Source organism: Habropoda laboriosa, unplaced genomic scaffold, assembly GCF_001263275.1.
Source record: "Habropoda laboriosa isolate 0110345459 unplaced genomic scaffold, ASM126327v1 scaffold300, whole genome shotgun sequence".
NCBI lineage: Eukaryota > Metazoa > Arthropoda > Insecta > Hymenoptera > Apidae > Habropoda > Habropoda laboriosa.
The window spans coordinates 225,311-241,194 of record NW_017100458.1 but is presented as its reverse complement, the minus strand read 5'-3'; the positions used below and the strand labels follow the sequence as shown (position 1 = coordinate 241,194).

At 36.4% G+C, this 15,884-nt stretch overlaps 1 protein-coding gene across 1 annotated transcript; it reads right to left on the bottom strand.

Moving 5' to 3' along the window:
- Positions 1 to 8,234: 8,234 nt before the first annotated feature.
- LOC108575969 (ena/VASP-like protein) lies at positions 8,235 to 10,325 on the bottom strand. Its single transcript, XM_017938907.1, has 3 exons — positions 10,006 to 10,325; positions 8,683 to 8,833; positions 8,235 to 8,598 (listed from the first exon to the last, which is right to left on the bottom strand). Exons 1-3 carry the CDS (start codon positions 10,136 to 10,138, stop codon positions 8,235 to 8,237), a joined length of 648 nt encoding a protein of 215 aa, XP_017794396.1. The 5' UTR covers positions 10,139 to 10,325.
- Between the last annotated feature and the right edge of the window lie 5,559 nt (positions 10,326 to 15,884).

The following is a 15,884-nucleotide window of genomic DNA, read 5'->3' as shown; positions in this document are numbered from 1 at the left end:
TGCTTATTATAAATTTTATATAAATATATAATATCACGTAGTTTCATTTATAAGTTAACAGTGTATAATATGTTGTTTTTAAATGAAATAAGTTGCTTTTTAAAGAAAATCTGCGGTTTTGTTCGTAGAGATAGGTATATAAGAAATGTCCATAAATCTAGTGTTAAGCGTGAAAAATAGAGGTATTTCACGTGTATTTTTTGTCATTTTTGTTACACGGGTGCTCGTGTATTAACGTATTTTAAGAGACCTTTCGTAAAGTTGTTCTTCTTCCATGATCTCTGTAACTCGATTTTCCTTCGTTCACGAGAAGAAAAATTACGATTGATTGCAATTTTATATTTCGATGGGAGAAGCAAGAGTTAGTAATTATTCTAAAGAAATTGCCTGGTAATAATGTAATAGTACCACAGTGTAATGTAAGGGAGAGCGGGGTAATTCCGGCTACATAAACAAGAAATGCTGTAAAATTTGAACAAGTTACATATTCGTTAATTTTTTTATATTAATTGACAGCTTGAAGTGTTATGCCGAGAAGGCAAAAATTTACGTTCTAATAAAATTGGAAAGAAAAAACGAAAAAAAGTCGAAAAAAGGGAAATAATGTAGTTATTCTCTTCACTATTAACTAACTTATCGTTAAATTTATCGTACTCTAGGATTTTAAGCTTGTATTTAATATATTGTAATTGGTTTTTCATAGGGAGTCATTTATTTGTAGCTCGGCGAAGTGGAACTTCTTACCCCTTGGGGCAAGTTGTTCAATCTTTTCAATCATATAAAAATCGAAAGAATCTCTGATAACCTTACACACAACACTTTGAAGGAATGCATTCAGAAACCTTAGAACTGTAACGACTCAAAGGTACAAAATGGAAACAATGCAGCAATTTTCAAGAACTACTATCAAATTTATTATAATACATTCTAAATCTTTTAAATTGCATAAAAATTATTAAATATACCGCGTTTTTCTTTTCTTTTTCAACGCAATATACGTCACTTCCTGTTATCCACTGTATTCACAACGCGCAAGCACGTCTTTTTAATAAATTAATAATTTTAAATAAGCAGCCATTAATTAAAATCCACCCTAAAGCGTGAAAAATCGAAAGAATCTCCTATCTTTACGTGCAACCCTCCTTAGAAAATTTTTCAACGCGTTCATAAACCCTAGAACCGTAGCGATGCAAAGGTACAAAATGAGATTCTTCAGGAATCGACTTTAAGTCGGAGCCTGTTCGGTGTTCGCGCTATAACAGGACTTTCACAAGGCGCAATCTGAAATCTGCATTCCCCTGGTACTGCCTAAGGTACCGTGCGCATGAATAACACGCGTGTGTGTACAGTGTGGAGCCACTTGTGACCTTTAACCCTTTCGCAGGATGACCCTTGAAAGGGAGAACTCGAGGCTGATTTACATATTGAGGATTTATTGGCTCCAGAGAGAGCCACGATGATAATGTGCGTGTCCGTGTGATTGATACGATTTTAACAATTCACCATGCGGTTGTCGACCGTGTAATCAATCCTCGTTACCGCGATTCGTTTCGTTCAGCAATCGTTTCTGTACAACCCTTGTAATTCGTCGAATTTGCAACACTTAGACATGAAAGAAAGAAGCAACCCTTTTGTGTAAACAAATTTTTTCTCAGTTTGAAAGATACAATTTTGACTTACTTTTTGTCTTCATGTTGATCAATGGCGTTAATAGTATTCGTACAGGATGATTCTAACCCCCTTATAAACTGTTGCAGTTATTGTACACTGTATGACAAACTATTAGTTTGAAATTCAACTCTCTCATATTCAATAATAAAATTTTAGAAAAGTGTTTGTTTTTTAAATTTACCCTCACTCGTAACTTTTTGCATCGCAATGTGGGACATAGAAAACCTCGTAACACTGAATTTAACTTGTTCTTCATATCTCGTACAGTTTCGTAAATATTCACGACACTATGGAAAATCGCAAGTTTTCGAGGAGGAGTTTTCACCCCTAGGGTCGATTCATTGCCGAAACACAAAATAGTGTCGCAAATAGCGTCGATAGAACTACGTTTCTGCAAAATTTCAAATGTTCCTTAATTTTCGAATTACTAAACTTCCCTTGTTAGAAATTTAAACTGGAAACCTACACATAAAAAAAAAAACAACAATATTTTCGTCTATAAAGATTGATTCGACACGATTTCAATTAACCCTCGTACGACTCAACAGCGATAAAGTCAGAAATACACCTATTTTATGTATCAAATGTAAATAAACAAGAAAAACATAAAATACATATAGTTGAAAGTACAGTGACCGAAAAAAGTATTCATACACCCTGTAAAATGGAATAACTTTTTAAAAATTGGGCCAAACCACTTGAGTTTTTTTGAGAAGTTAGAAAGATTAGTTTACTAGATGATGCGACCAAAATTTTTTGAAAGAACTGCAATTAGTCGGAATCGCGAAGAAAACAGCGAAGGTAGTTTTTACAACTTTTTAATCTGAGCTCGTAATGAAAATTTAAAAAATACGTTTTGCAGATCTATGTCAATTATACACACGCTGAAAATTTCATCGAAATCTATTTATTCCATTTTACAGGGTGTATGAATACTTTCTTCGGTCACTGTATACACATTTATACCCAATTCCCTCTTGAAATTTTGCTACGGGTCAAAATGACTATGCAAACAGCATTCGTCTTCCGCGTCCGTCTGCAACCATTCGTCTTCCGCGGGTTAAGGAAGAACATACCAAAGTTCCTATTCGTCGATTAAAACAGATCGAACTCTCGGAAGATTTCCTACAGGTGGTTTCAAAAGTGCAGATAGAGAAGGATCAGAACGATCTGTCCATCTATCGAAGCGGCTACGAAAACCACTTCTCCCCTCCTGCTTATATTCTCGTTCGTGCTCGAGCGGATTTAAAAACGAAGCTCGCGAGTGTAGGCGCGTTTCGGGACGAAAACAGACCGGTTCCCTTCGAGCAAAGAGTAGCGCAAACTCTGCGTCGGTCAACGCAGCAGCATGGCGTCCGTATCCCTTTAAAACGAGTTAATCCGTCTGTCTGGCCGTCTGCCGATCGCCTGAGAACCAAGAAGATTCATTTTCCCTTTGTCCATTCTTTTTCACACGTACCAAAAGGAGCGTGGCTCAATGGGACAATGGCGGCCGCTTTTACGACGCTCCTTTTCGCACAGGTCCCACACACATTTGAATAATCAACGCGTAGGCAAGCCTGCTTTTGTCCACTGGAGACACAGAGAGAGAGAGAGAGAGAGAAACGTCTCGAAGGCAGTCACGACAAAAGTGACACACGCACGATCATGAAAAGAGGATGATTGTTGCGTCGCCTCGAACTGGACCCTGAAACTTTCGACAGATGTTTCTACGTTCTTTCTGTGAGTGGTCGTTTCACGATCGGTCGCTGTCGCGTTAGAAATGCATAGGTGAAAAGACGACACGGGACCATGTGATTACGTCAGGCTTCCTTTCCTGCTTTTAATTCGCGCGGGTTCGTTAACCTTCGATTCGACGAGGCCTTCTTCTCTTTGGCCAATGGTCCCTTTCGAGCTCGTCTCATTCGAGGATGCTTGGTCTTTTGCGCGGGGTGAACGGTCGAGGAACCTTCGAGAGAAAGCATCTCTTCTTTTGCATCTAACTATACTCGATTAATCTTCTTCTTTTTTTGTCTTCGGAATGTTTAAGAAATTCTCGATAGAACACAGAATGTAAGTCGTTTCGTTAAAGGGTTGCGTCTGTTTGAAATTTAAAAAAAGGCGATTTTCTTTTGTTTGCATATTTTCAGAGATTAGTATTTTCGGAACATTTTCACAAATTCTCAGTTTTCTCAATTGTCAATTTCAAATTTTCTCAAGAATTCGTAGAATTGAAATATTGGAATTTTCAATCGTATCGGCTCACCGGCTCAACACAGGTGTATCAAGGTGTTCGTGGCGAAAAACTGAAGCTTAAAATACAGCAGAACCTCGATTATTGCATTCCGCCAACACATGGTGAATATTGTCACTTAGTTACGAGTAAATAAAATGAAATGCAATATAAGGTGAAGCATGAATTTTAGTCTCATATGTGGGAGGTCTCATGCCACAGATAGGTTGCTGGTTAATTGCATGAACCTCGATGCTTGTACCTATTTTCAGTCCATTTTCGTGCAAAGATCGAGGTTCTAGCGTACATTGAAGCAATAAACTCATAAACCTGCACTTGCTAGCGAAGTTCAAGCAGCAATATGTCCCATTTACGAAGTAGTTCAATAGATACGATTTACTCGAACGATGTCTCCGCGGCTTGTCTCGAAATAACAACGAGAGTACCAACGCGCTGACTCGAAAAATCGCTCCTACGATCAGTTTCAATAATGTGAAAAATCCTTCTTCACATTATTAACCCTTTGTCTTCTAACAATGAGTCAGACTCGTGACACAAGTTGCCATATTAGCAACAAGAATTAATTTCAAAGTTAGGTTAGGTTTTAATTTGCAAGATCGAGGATCACCAAATATCATTAACCTTTGCACTGAAATAACGAGTAACACTCGAGGTCGTATTCACCAAGCACGAGGTACACTCGTCGTTTTCGTTACGTATTTGCACTAATTTCTTTTTTAAGAAAGTAATATTTTTTGACGAAAAATTACAGAGAAATGTTTATTTTACTGACACACTCTAGTTTTTAGCAAACTGAATAGTCTGAAAATGGATTATCACTGAAAAATTTATTCATACCTAGTACAGGACTAAAACAGGACTAAAAAGGTACATAGGTGCATAAATTAGATGCGTAGTAAGCAAAAAAAGAAATCACAAGCAAAAGGGTTAAGGATGGGTCCAAGAGTCTTTTTGAACATTACGGAAATTACGAATATGAAAATCGACCTCGAAGACTATGGAATGTGTGTCACAAGCGCTACAGGAGAAGAAAAATATTCTTCCATATTACATATTTGTTACAATTTTCATTACAAGCTGAGATAAAAAAGTTGTAAAAAGTGACTTTAAAATTTTCTTAGCGATACCCACCAATTGCAATTTTTTCAAAATTTTTTACAAACGTCATCTATTATAGTAAACTGATTCTTCCAACTTCTCAAAAAACACTGAAATGGTTTGGTCCAATTTAAAAAAAGTCACACTGTTCCAAAGGGTGTGTGTGAACATTAATTCCGGTAACTGTATACATGTTAACGTGGTTTCGAAGATTGGTGAAAAGCACAGAAGAAATTGATGTATCGAAACTTGATTGGCAGATGTTCCCCCCTTTTAGCCAGAGGTGAAAGACGTTCCGTAAAAACATGTAAATGGTTAATGGACGAAGTTCATTAACCCGACACGCGTGAATTTACGGCTGCCTCTCTGGAAGGAACAACGGAGCCTTGAGATCCTTCCGACCAATGGGACGTGTGGCGCGCTTGTTCGAACGCTTCGCGATTTTCTATTCGTTATCGGCGCATTGGGAATTTCCTCGTTCGAACCGTGGACCACCTTTCCAATCGTTTCTCCGTTTCTTAAACGTAGAACACTTAGGTTCCTCTCGAACATCGGTAATAAATTATGGAATAACGGTGACTTGACCCTTGTACGGAAATTGGGTCAATTTGACCGAAAATCTAGACAAAATTTTCTTTTCCTTTGTTGTTGAATGTATCGTTCGGACTGAAACTTTCTCATATACTTAAATATTTAGTGATCATTAATAATTTTGACAAGAAAAGAACTAAATTTGTAGGATTCTTTTAATGGAAATCGAGTATATATTTCGTCGACACTTGTGGAATTTGTGGATCAATTTACGATGTTCCAAAAATATTCCGATTCTAACAAAACACTTGTTAAACGCAGAGCAGGTAATTAAAACATTACGAATGCGAGTAAACATTATACTACAAATATTCAAAATATTAACTTTTGCTAAGTGTCTAAATATTTGTGTAACATAGCAATTCCCCGAAATCTCGAAAATGTATTAAACTGACAACACGTAATCTTAAAGTACACTAAATAATACTTTATAACAAAAACATACTGATATTTCATTAAATGACGTTTCACAACAATTTGACCCAAATTTACCTATTCCTGTAACTTCACGAACACCGTATAAGGTTTAAAAACGAAAAAAAGGACGATTTGCAATGTGAATTCCTTGGAAATTTCTTCTCATAAAAAGATAGACTACAAGGGTCTACATTTAATGCTCCATATTAGCATCTAAAGTGTTGACAGCAAGCCAAGTATCCTCAGCACGTGTTTCACGCAAACCTCGCTCAACATTCACCTCACCAGCGGTTTATTCGTTTAGCCTCGCGGAAAGGGTGTCGCGATTTATCCCCCTCGAGCCACCAATCGACTCACGTCCGCGTGAATCGCGCGTTTCCTGGAATTCTAAACTGAAGCTTCGAGCCCGTGATTAGAGCGTGTATTTAGCTCACGATACAGAGAGGTAGGCGAGAAGACTCGAGCATTCCCAGCTCGTAAACAGAAGCGTACGCCTAGGCATCCGTGCCTGAAGGAATTACAGGAAGAGTCGATTGCACGGTTCAAATCGATTCGTTCTCGAGTGAGGCTGTTGATAATGCTCGTTGAGTTGCGACGCGCGTGCTCAGGCTACACGCGCGCGAAGTCAATTAATATTCTCGGTTATGGGACGCGGGGGGTTCTGTGCGTGTCGATTGGTCACATCGTTACACGTGTTCCTCGAGAACGGTGGAAAGAAATTATTTCGAATTGTCTGAATTAAATTTTGTCTGTCGTAATTGAATCTTCTTTAAAATTGTCGCTTGTTTCTCTGCAACAGCATTCACTGTTAACCCTTTCGCTGTGGCAGATTTCAGCGCGTAACGCGTGTGGTAGACGATAGACGTTCACTGACGGCCAGGGAATCTTTCATTTTAGTGTTTGAAAATTTTTCGAAATTTTACAAATAAAAATTTGGAATTTTTCGCTTTTAAAAGATGAAAATTAAGGATTAAATTAAGGTGAAAGTGTGTTAATAGGCGCTACAGGCACAACGCGAGCACATTTTCAAACCGACTATATGCGCCAAGGATGAAATTTTGCAAATAAAAATTTAGAATTTATCGTTTAAAATTTTTTTTGTTAAATTAAGGTGGAAGTGCGCAAAGGATGAAAATTAAGGTGAGAGTGTGTCAAAAGGCGCTACAGGCACAACGCGAGCACATTTTCAAACCGACTATATGCGCCAAGGATGAAATTTTGCAAATAAAAATTTAGAATTTATCGTTTAAAATTTTTTTTGTTAAATTAAGGTGGAAGTGCGCAAAGGATGAAAATTAAGGTGAGAGTGTGTCAAAAGGCGCTACAGGCACAACGCGAGCATATTTTTAAAACGACTATAGACGTCAAGGACACGGCGGGAAAACTTTCAAACCGCCTATAGGCGCCAAAGGCACAGCGCAAACATATTTTCAAAGCGCCAATATGCGCCAACAGCAGTGAAAGAGTTAATCGAGCGTGTATAATTCATGGAATAAATATAGCGAGATCATAAAATCGGTCAAAAATGAATATGAATATGTTGCGAGTGTTCTAATAAGGGAATTGACAGAAATATGAAAAGATAAGGTCCTGAACCCTCAGTTAAATCCTCATTTTATGTATACACTATATTTCATACGTATTAGGACACCCTTTATGTTCGTACAGAAAGTATTACACATATGATTCTTTTTGTGGATACTAATTCTTTGATGATCGTTTAAGTTTGCTTCGCATTCGATATCAATATTCAATACGTTCAAACGAAAGTGGACAACAACGTATGTAAGAAAAAGTAAGTAAGAAAAAAATGCTATATAAACATAGATCGTTCGTAGCTTCGTTAAAAAATTACAACGAAAATTGTTTCATTAAATAAAGATGGAACTACTTAAAAGATAAAGTTAAGGATTGAATTAAGTTGAAAGTGCGTCAAAAGGCGCGAACTGTACAGTACCAGAAAATTTTCAAATCTCCTACAGGCACCAACAGCAATGAAACGATTAACAAAAGAAGAAACAGCAACAACGAAACTCAGAAGTTCTAAATAAAAATAGCAAGACTCTTTAAAAAAAAAAAGACGAACTAGTCTCCAAGAATCGGTCTTATTCAAATAAAGAACGTTTGCACCGTATGAATCGATTGTTACGTAAATAATTCCCACTGGAACGTGAAAATGACTGACGGAATAGTGTTAATTACAATTACACATACTCACTCTAGATTAAAACTTTGGACCACCGGATGACGATTCAGCTACGCTGAACGACGCGGAATAGGGCCCGAAGTTGAAACTAGCGCTCTGTGCATTCGATTGACTTTGCCCTTCTGTATAGGGATTTCCACCAGCGTTGAAATTACCAGCCTGTGCGTTCGCCTGACTTTGTCCTTCGGTGAACGGACCTTTGTTGGATCCAGATGAAGCCGAGGCGAAGGATTCTCCTGCACCGCCTTCAGGGTACGGCTGTGGATAAGCTGGCGGAATTGCTCCTGGTAAAGGAATTTCACCAGGTGGCGGCAGGAATGGCGGAGGAATTTCGCCGGGTGGCGGCACGAATGGTGCTGGAATCGCTCCAGGTGGTGGATATCTAAGATAACGAGAAAATTAAGATTTCAACACGTTCGAAAGAGAGGAAAAAACGTTGATTTTTGGTAATTGTTGAGATACGTACTCCGGATATTCGCCACAAGGGTATTCAAGGCAGTCTTCTCGTTTCAGATGGTGCTTATGGTGCTTGTGACGACGCTCCCCGTCGTATTCGTCTTCTAGGAAACCTTCGTTTGGGAAACCAAATTGCGGCGAACGTTGCTCCCTTTTGCTAGCTGCAAAGAAGAAAAATGGTACGAGCTGAAAAATTTGATATGCAAATGATGTACGAAAAGTATTAAGCGATCGTAACAGTGTACACTAGCGCTCGTAAATGTTAGGGTACCTGTTATGTTTGTATAGAAAGTTAGTATCATGTATCGGTAAAAATGTACAGGGCGTTCACGCTATTAGTTTTCTTTTCGTAAATGGTAGATTTGTGAGAAAAATGGAAGAGGAGAAAGTTTATTTACTTTTTATACGAAATAAGACGGTTTGAATAGATTTTTTAAATTTGCTACGGTTTTCTCGCAATCACGATATTCCAATCTTTCGTACAGTGCGATTGATTATAAATCGTGTAGACACTCATTTTGATAGTTAAAGAGTTAAAAGAAATCGTTTCATTCAAATGTAATTTCATTTCGTTAAAAGAATTTCACGTTTCTCGATGAAATTAAACAAAATTCTGAATTTTTTTTCATTAATTGCTGTAATTATTTTTAATAATTTTGTAACGACGGTTTAGTCTTTTTTCACATTCTATAAGTGTTCTAATACTTATGAACGAGACTTGCATTAATTTTTTTAATATTCCAAACTTGTACAGTGATTTCAATTTAAAATCGTGTAGATACTTATTTTGATAGTCAAGGTGTTTACAAAAAATTAACGTTTCTCGATGAAATTAAATAAAATTCTGAATTCTTTTACATTCATTGCTCTAATTATTTTTAATCATTCTGTAACGACGGTTTAGATTTATTTCACATTCCATAAGGGTCCTAACACTTATAAACGAGGCTTACATATATTTTTTAAATTTTCCAATCTTGGCGTACAGTGATTCCAATTTAAAATCGTGTAGATACTCATTTTAATAGATAGAGTTAAAAGAAATCAATGTTTCTCAATGAGATTATATAAAATTTTGAATTTTTTTACATTGACTATTTACATTGCTATAATTATTTTTAATAACTTTGTAATGACGATTTAGATTTTTTCCCAATTCCATAAGTGTTCTAATACTTCTGAACGAAAGTTACATTCTTTTTTCAAATTTTCCAATGGTCTCGTACAGCGAGTTCATTTCGAATCTTGCAGATACTCATTCTGATAGTCAAAGTGTTTGCAAGAAACTATCGTTTCTGAACAAAATAAAATAAAATTCCCCGTAACAACTGACCAGCATCCACGAGCACCACTTGCTGTTGCACCGGACTCAAAGACAGAGGCTCCAGTAACACTTGCGCCGGTTTCGCGTGACACTGGTACACCACCGCGCACAATACCAACAACGAGAGGCTTCTGATTAACATCTCGACGAAATGAGTCGTAGAATAACCTACTGGCAAGGCGTGGAATCGTGAGATTATCGGTGAGAAATCGTTGGAGCACGTTGCTTTTATACTAAGGACCCTTCACCGCCGAAATTCGAGGAATACACATGCCCGCGGTTCGTAATTTCCGGCACGATCCTTATTGGCTCCTAACGAGTGGACGGCCTTACCATCCAGGGACGAACGAAAGTGGACCACAAGAAAGTGTCTAAGAAACGCTAATCGACTTGACGTCAACCTAGACGCTCCGGGGAATCACGTGGACAGAGAGATTTATGAATCGGATAGGTGACGCTGGTGAAGTGGATGGCGCAGGTCGATGCTTTCGTGAGATCATGTTTTATTCAATATCTCTTTTGGGAATTTCGATGGTAAAATCTGATGTCGTTTGAGTAATTACCCCGTGGATACGTTCAAGGTTTCGCTGGGTTCTTGACATTTCACTTTTGCAATAACATCAATTTTTCCCTTTGGGAGGAATTCAATCGGAGGATTGAAGATTTGTAAAATAAAGAATAGTCGAGACAGTTTTTAAAATGACATAATTAAATCAAGAATATTCGAGGCAGTTGCAGTTTCTAACGTGTCATATTTATTGTAATATAAACCCTCGATACAGTTCCATTTAAACAAATCGAATAATAGCAGTTTTATATACAAATTCAGTCTTACACCTCTCCCAAAAAATTACAGTAGCCGACTTCTCACAGTCTTTGTGTCGAATTTACTAATCGATAATCTACCAGCTACTGTTATTATTAAATGCTTAAATGCTACATTCGTTACCTTCGTCAATGATAATCAACAATACGCTTTGATTTTGCTAACTCTTATAAAACTATCTCTCGTCTAAATGAAAGAAAAACAAAAAAAAAAGAAACGTACACTTTCGAAAAATAAAATAAATGTCACGGTAAATAAAAAGAAATCTTCGTTTTCTAGGACGAGCCGTTTCATCAATAGTTCGACACATATTGCTGGGATTCGCTACTTCCAATGGACATGCTGCTGTGTAGTTGACCGGTATTCGTGGCAAAACTGTGCGTCTCGAATTTGGATCCATGTTGCTGTAGAAGATAAGGGTGAGGAGGTCGAGGCTGCACCACGGATTTACTCAACGCGATGTTGACCACAGGCGCTGGCACACTGAAACTGTAATACTCATGGTGAGCGATGATAATGTAATGTTTATATAGTGTATTACGAAAATAGTGTGAGAAAATTACAATTGTTTCAAGGAGATATTCTGGTTTTCAGGGTGAAAGAAATCGATATTTTTCATTCGCACACTTTTCTCGATCGAAAAGAGTGTTTACCATAGGATAGGATAAACGATGTGCAAAAGTTGAGAATGTAAATAATTCCTAATTTAACCTACTTGAGGGGGTATTCTGGTTTTCGGAGTAAAGGAAATCAACAGAGCTTTTGCATTCTTGAACTTATTCGATAACATTTTTCTCTGTCAAAAATGTTGTTTACAGAAAAGTTAGAAATATAATTAGTTTAAAATTTAACCTACTCAAGGGGGTATTCTGGTTTTCAGAGAGAAACAAATCTATATTCTTTTTTTTTGGCTTTATAGCTTGGAGAATATTTCTGTGAAACGATTTTTCGAAATTGGATAAATTATATGAGCTATGAGAGTTTGAACGACTCCTTAAAAGCAAATCTTCGAAACTCTTTAAACGCGATTTTATCAAAATCAAGTTTCCCAACACTATCCCATGGTATTTTCTGAAACTATTGCACCTATTGCTTTCCCCTTTATACTGTCATAATCACAGGTCAATATTCTCAAAACCTCGCTTTTTTTGACACTTGAATCTTACAAAAATCGCACGAGAAAAAGGTATTTTTTAATTTAACCGATTGTCACTTTGTAGAAAATTTTTTTCGAATTTATAGTCGTGGTCGATATGATAACGACACTCTTAAGGATTGAAGCACCGATAAAAACACTTCGTCCAATTTTTTCTGATCAACAGAAAAACCGTCAGGCTTGGGACAAGTCAACAAAGATGTTCGTACGTCACGGTATATAACTTTGAATGTTGTAAACGTATCAAGTCTTCACTACTGATTTTACACAGCCAGAAGATAAATAAAGGAATAAACAAAACACCAATATTATAATTCATCTCGTCACCGAAAAAAGAAATCGTGAAATCGGCTGAAAAATCGGCCGTCTAAACCCGGAAGAGGTCAATCTACGTCAAAAAAAAAAAAAAAAATCAAAAATTCTACGTTAAAGTATAATATTTTATCTTGTAAAGGTACTATTATTACAAATTATTTACCTGACACTGTGTACTTTTTCTCTTTGATGAACGTGGATATGTTTCTTGTCTCTCTGCAGCTCCTGCTTGATTTCCATAGTCCCATTAGCCTTTTCCTCTGCTGAAAATATATCAGTTTGAATTTAATTAATTAGTTTCGAATTTAAACAAATTTCTCACGGAAGAAAGATTTTTTTTTTTTAAATCAGGAAAAGAATCGTTCGATATTTGAGAGATGTAGAATAGAGAATTCTTACCTTCCACAGGATTTATTTCACTTTCTATCGGTCGACAGGCGACCATAATGGCAGCAGAGCCGAGGATTAACAGAAAAGCGAGAAACTTCATCCTTGCTAGGAATCTATCGTCGAACTGAATGCACCAGGTTCTTAAACCTTCCCTTTTAAGGGGTTTCTGTTCCGTTATGGGGGCGTTTTCTGGAAACTTGAGGATTTAGCCGCGTAACGGTGATCCCCTAACCTGCTACGACCTTCCTAAAATTTCAAGAAATTGGTTGGAGGCAATAAAGCCGGGGTTCGCATTAGAAAATAATGGGACAATAGAGGGGGTTCCCTTGGAAATTTTCCTTTACCTTAATAGTCCGCTAATAGCGTGACAAAGTGCATAGAAACACAAATAAATTCGTCACGTGACATGTTGTACTGCGCGTTTTTATATTTCATTTTGAACTGTGAAAATTAGATTTTGCAAATTAAGAGGGTATTTCCATCTGGAGACGTCATTTTTAAGCGATCTTTGGAATAACAAATTATTAGATAATTGTAAACAAAGGGACTTGAAATTTTTCACCCACGTTTAGTCATATTTAAGGAAAACAGTGTAATTTTCACGTGATTGTCTTAATTATTGTTTATGTTACTGCATATTTCCCGCAGTGTGCCATTCTGAATGGCTGCCACGATTCACCATGTATTCATTTGAAACCGAAAAATCAAAGATAATCTTAATCTACAGGGTGTCTCTTTTATCTCAATACAGCGAAATATCTTTTAAGGTAGTGATGTTAGGAAAGAAATGTTTTAACAAAAGTTGTTTGGTATAGAGGAGGACATTATGTGGTATAAATATTTTTTTTTGTACCGGGTATGGTGGGGGAGATTTTAAAGTCAGTTTAATTTTTTTAAATGGAATGCTATATTTTTTTATACATAATATGATAGTGTATGTTAAGACGAATCCAACGAGGTGCGAACAAAGTCATTTCCTTTGATAAAACAGACACACGCGACAGTGAGGTACGTATGGTGGTCCGGCTCTCGGTTTTTCGCAATTTTACGACCTTCCATGAAAGAAAATGACAATGTTCTACCTCGTTGAACTCGTCTTAACATACACTATCATACTGTGTATAAAAAAATATAGCATTCCATTTAAAAAAAATGAACTGACTTTGAAATCTCCCCCACCATACCCGATACAAAAAAAATATTTATACCAGATAATTTTCCCTCTCGTACCAAATAACTTTTGTTAAAACATTTTTTTCCTAACATCGCTTCCTTAAAAGATATTTCGCTGTATTGAGATAAAACAGACACCCTGTATATTCCATATATGTACACCTTCGATTTACGCGGAGTATTCGTTCCGTGCGGTTTTGTTTATGCGAAATAAAAACGTGTAAATAGAATCTGTCAACACTAGAGAAAAGCCGGAATGAATTATAAAAATAATTATTTCACATAGATTGACAAACAAAAAAGATAATTTAGTAAACCAACATAAATTTTGAAAATATTTATTTCACATAGATTGACAAAAAACAAATTAAAATTCAGTAAACAAAAATAAATTGTATTCAGAGTCACTGTTTTATTACAATTCAAAACAATCATCCTTTTCTTTTCAATTGGCTCAAAGTCACTATGCTATCCCTTGAAATAATTGGAAGTTCTACTTCATTTTCATCGGTGATGTTAATATTTTTGGACGATTTTTCCTCAATCTTACCTTTGCTAATTTTTCATAAATTTCCTGATATTCACCGCGAAAATTTTGTGCTTCACTGCGTTGCTTTTCTATTTACAACATTTGTAGGAAGAAGGGAAAGTAAATTTGTTATCGCTTATGCCGTTATGCGTGACGTCAAAATGATGTTATTGGTACAATCAAGTAAGAAATTGCGTCTCACTGATACGTAGTAAATTCAATAGCTGGATTATAAAAAAATATATTTTCCGACTGCGTAAATTGATACCAGACAAACGGAAGAACAATTTACCGCGTAAATCGATGGACCGGTGTAGATTACAAATAAGAAATTTTTTCCAATATTCGTACTCAAAAATGCAAAATAAATATTCATACTCAGAAATTGAGGCATGCAAGTAAGTCCATAAATTTTATTAAGTAGATGAATTCTCACTGAAGGAAGATGAGTGATTTCTGAATGACTGAATGACTGAAAATGAAGTGATTTCTCACTGAAGGAAAATTTGTTACAAATCAATGAAAGAATTTTTCAGAATAAAATGGTAGAATATAATTACTGTAGTCCAATGTTAAATTCAAAGTAGGAGATTCTACAATTTTCTGTCATGTTTTCAAAGAATTGTACATAAGTAACCGTGACAGAAGCAATGAGATTGCGTTTGTTACAAAATTCTGAAAGACCGTCGTTTTAAAAGCAGTGTTTAATTTAATTTTCCCAAGATTCACTAGTTTGTGTCACTGCGTATGTATCGCCGATGAAGATTCTACGCGGAGATTACGTGACACGTGAATTATGCCCGTATGTTCGACACGATCGACTCGCGGAATATAATGGAAAATAAAGAAATGACAGAGCTTCCAATAATAGTCTTTTACGATCGTCGTTCAATGCCGTCGTCTGTTTCGCGCTGTCGAACAAACAATCGCGTTTGCGTGTTCACTTTTTTCTTTTCCATCGAGAAAAGATTTCCTTCTTATCGGTACATATTTAGTAATAATTATCACCACTGCGAGACGTTTCTTATGAAACATTAGGAGTAAAATTAAATACTTTACGGAGAAAAGGATCACAGTAGCTTTAGGTTGTTAAATAAATAATATTTAATCTTGAGAGACAGATAAATTCTGACGAGCTTATTAATTAAAGGAAAAGTATGAGAGTAATGTAAGGAGGTCAGTGAAAAGATGTGGATTGATAGAAAAGAAAGTCGTAAAATTTATTGAGTTCTTACAGCCTGCAGCGCATAATAATATGTATATATTACGCAAGAGAGCCAGACGGAGGATTGCTGTCCGTGGTAGTATGATAAGGCGTGATTATAGACGGAAATTCCGGGAAGACGCAAAATAAATGGTAGTCGATGCAAAATTAATTGACGATAATTACGTATGAACTACGGTTATTAACGGGACGAGACAACTGCTCGTATGCGCATTTCATCTTCTTCTTTTTTTTTTTTGTTTCTTTTTTATTTAATAATTTATATACGAATTTT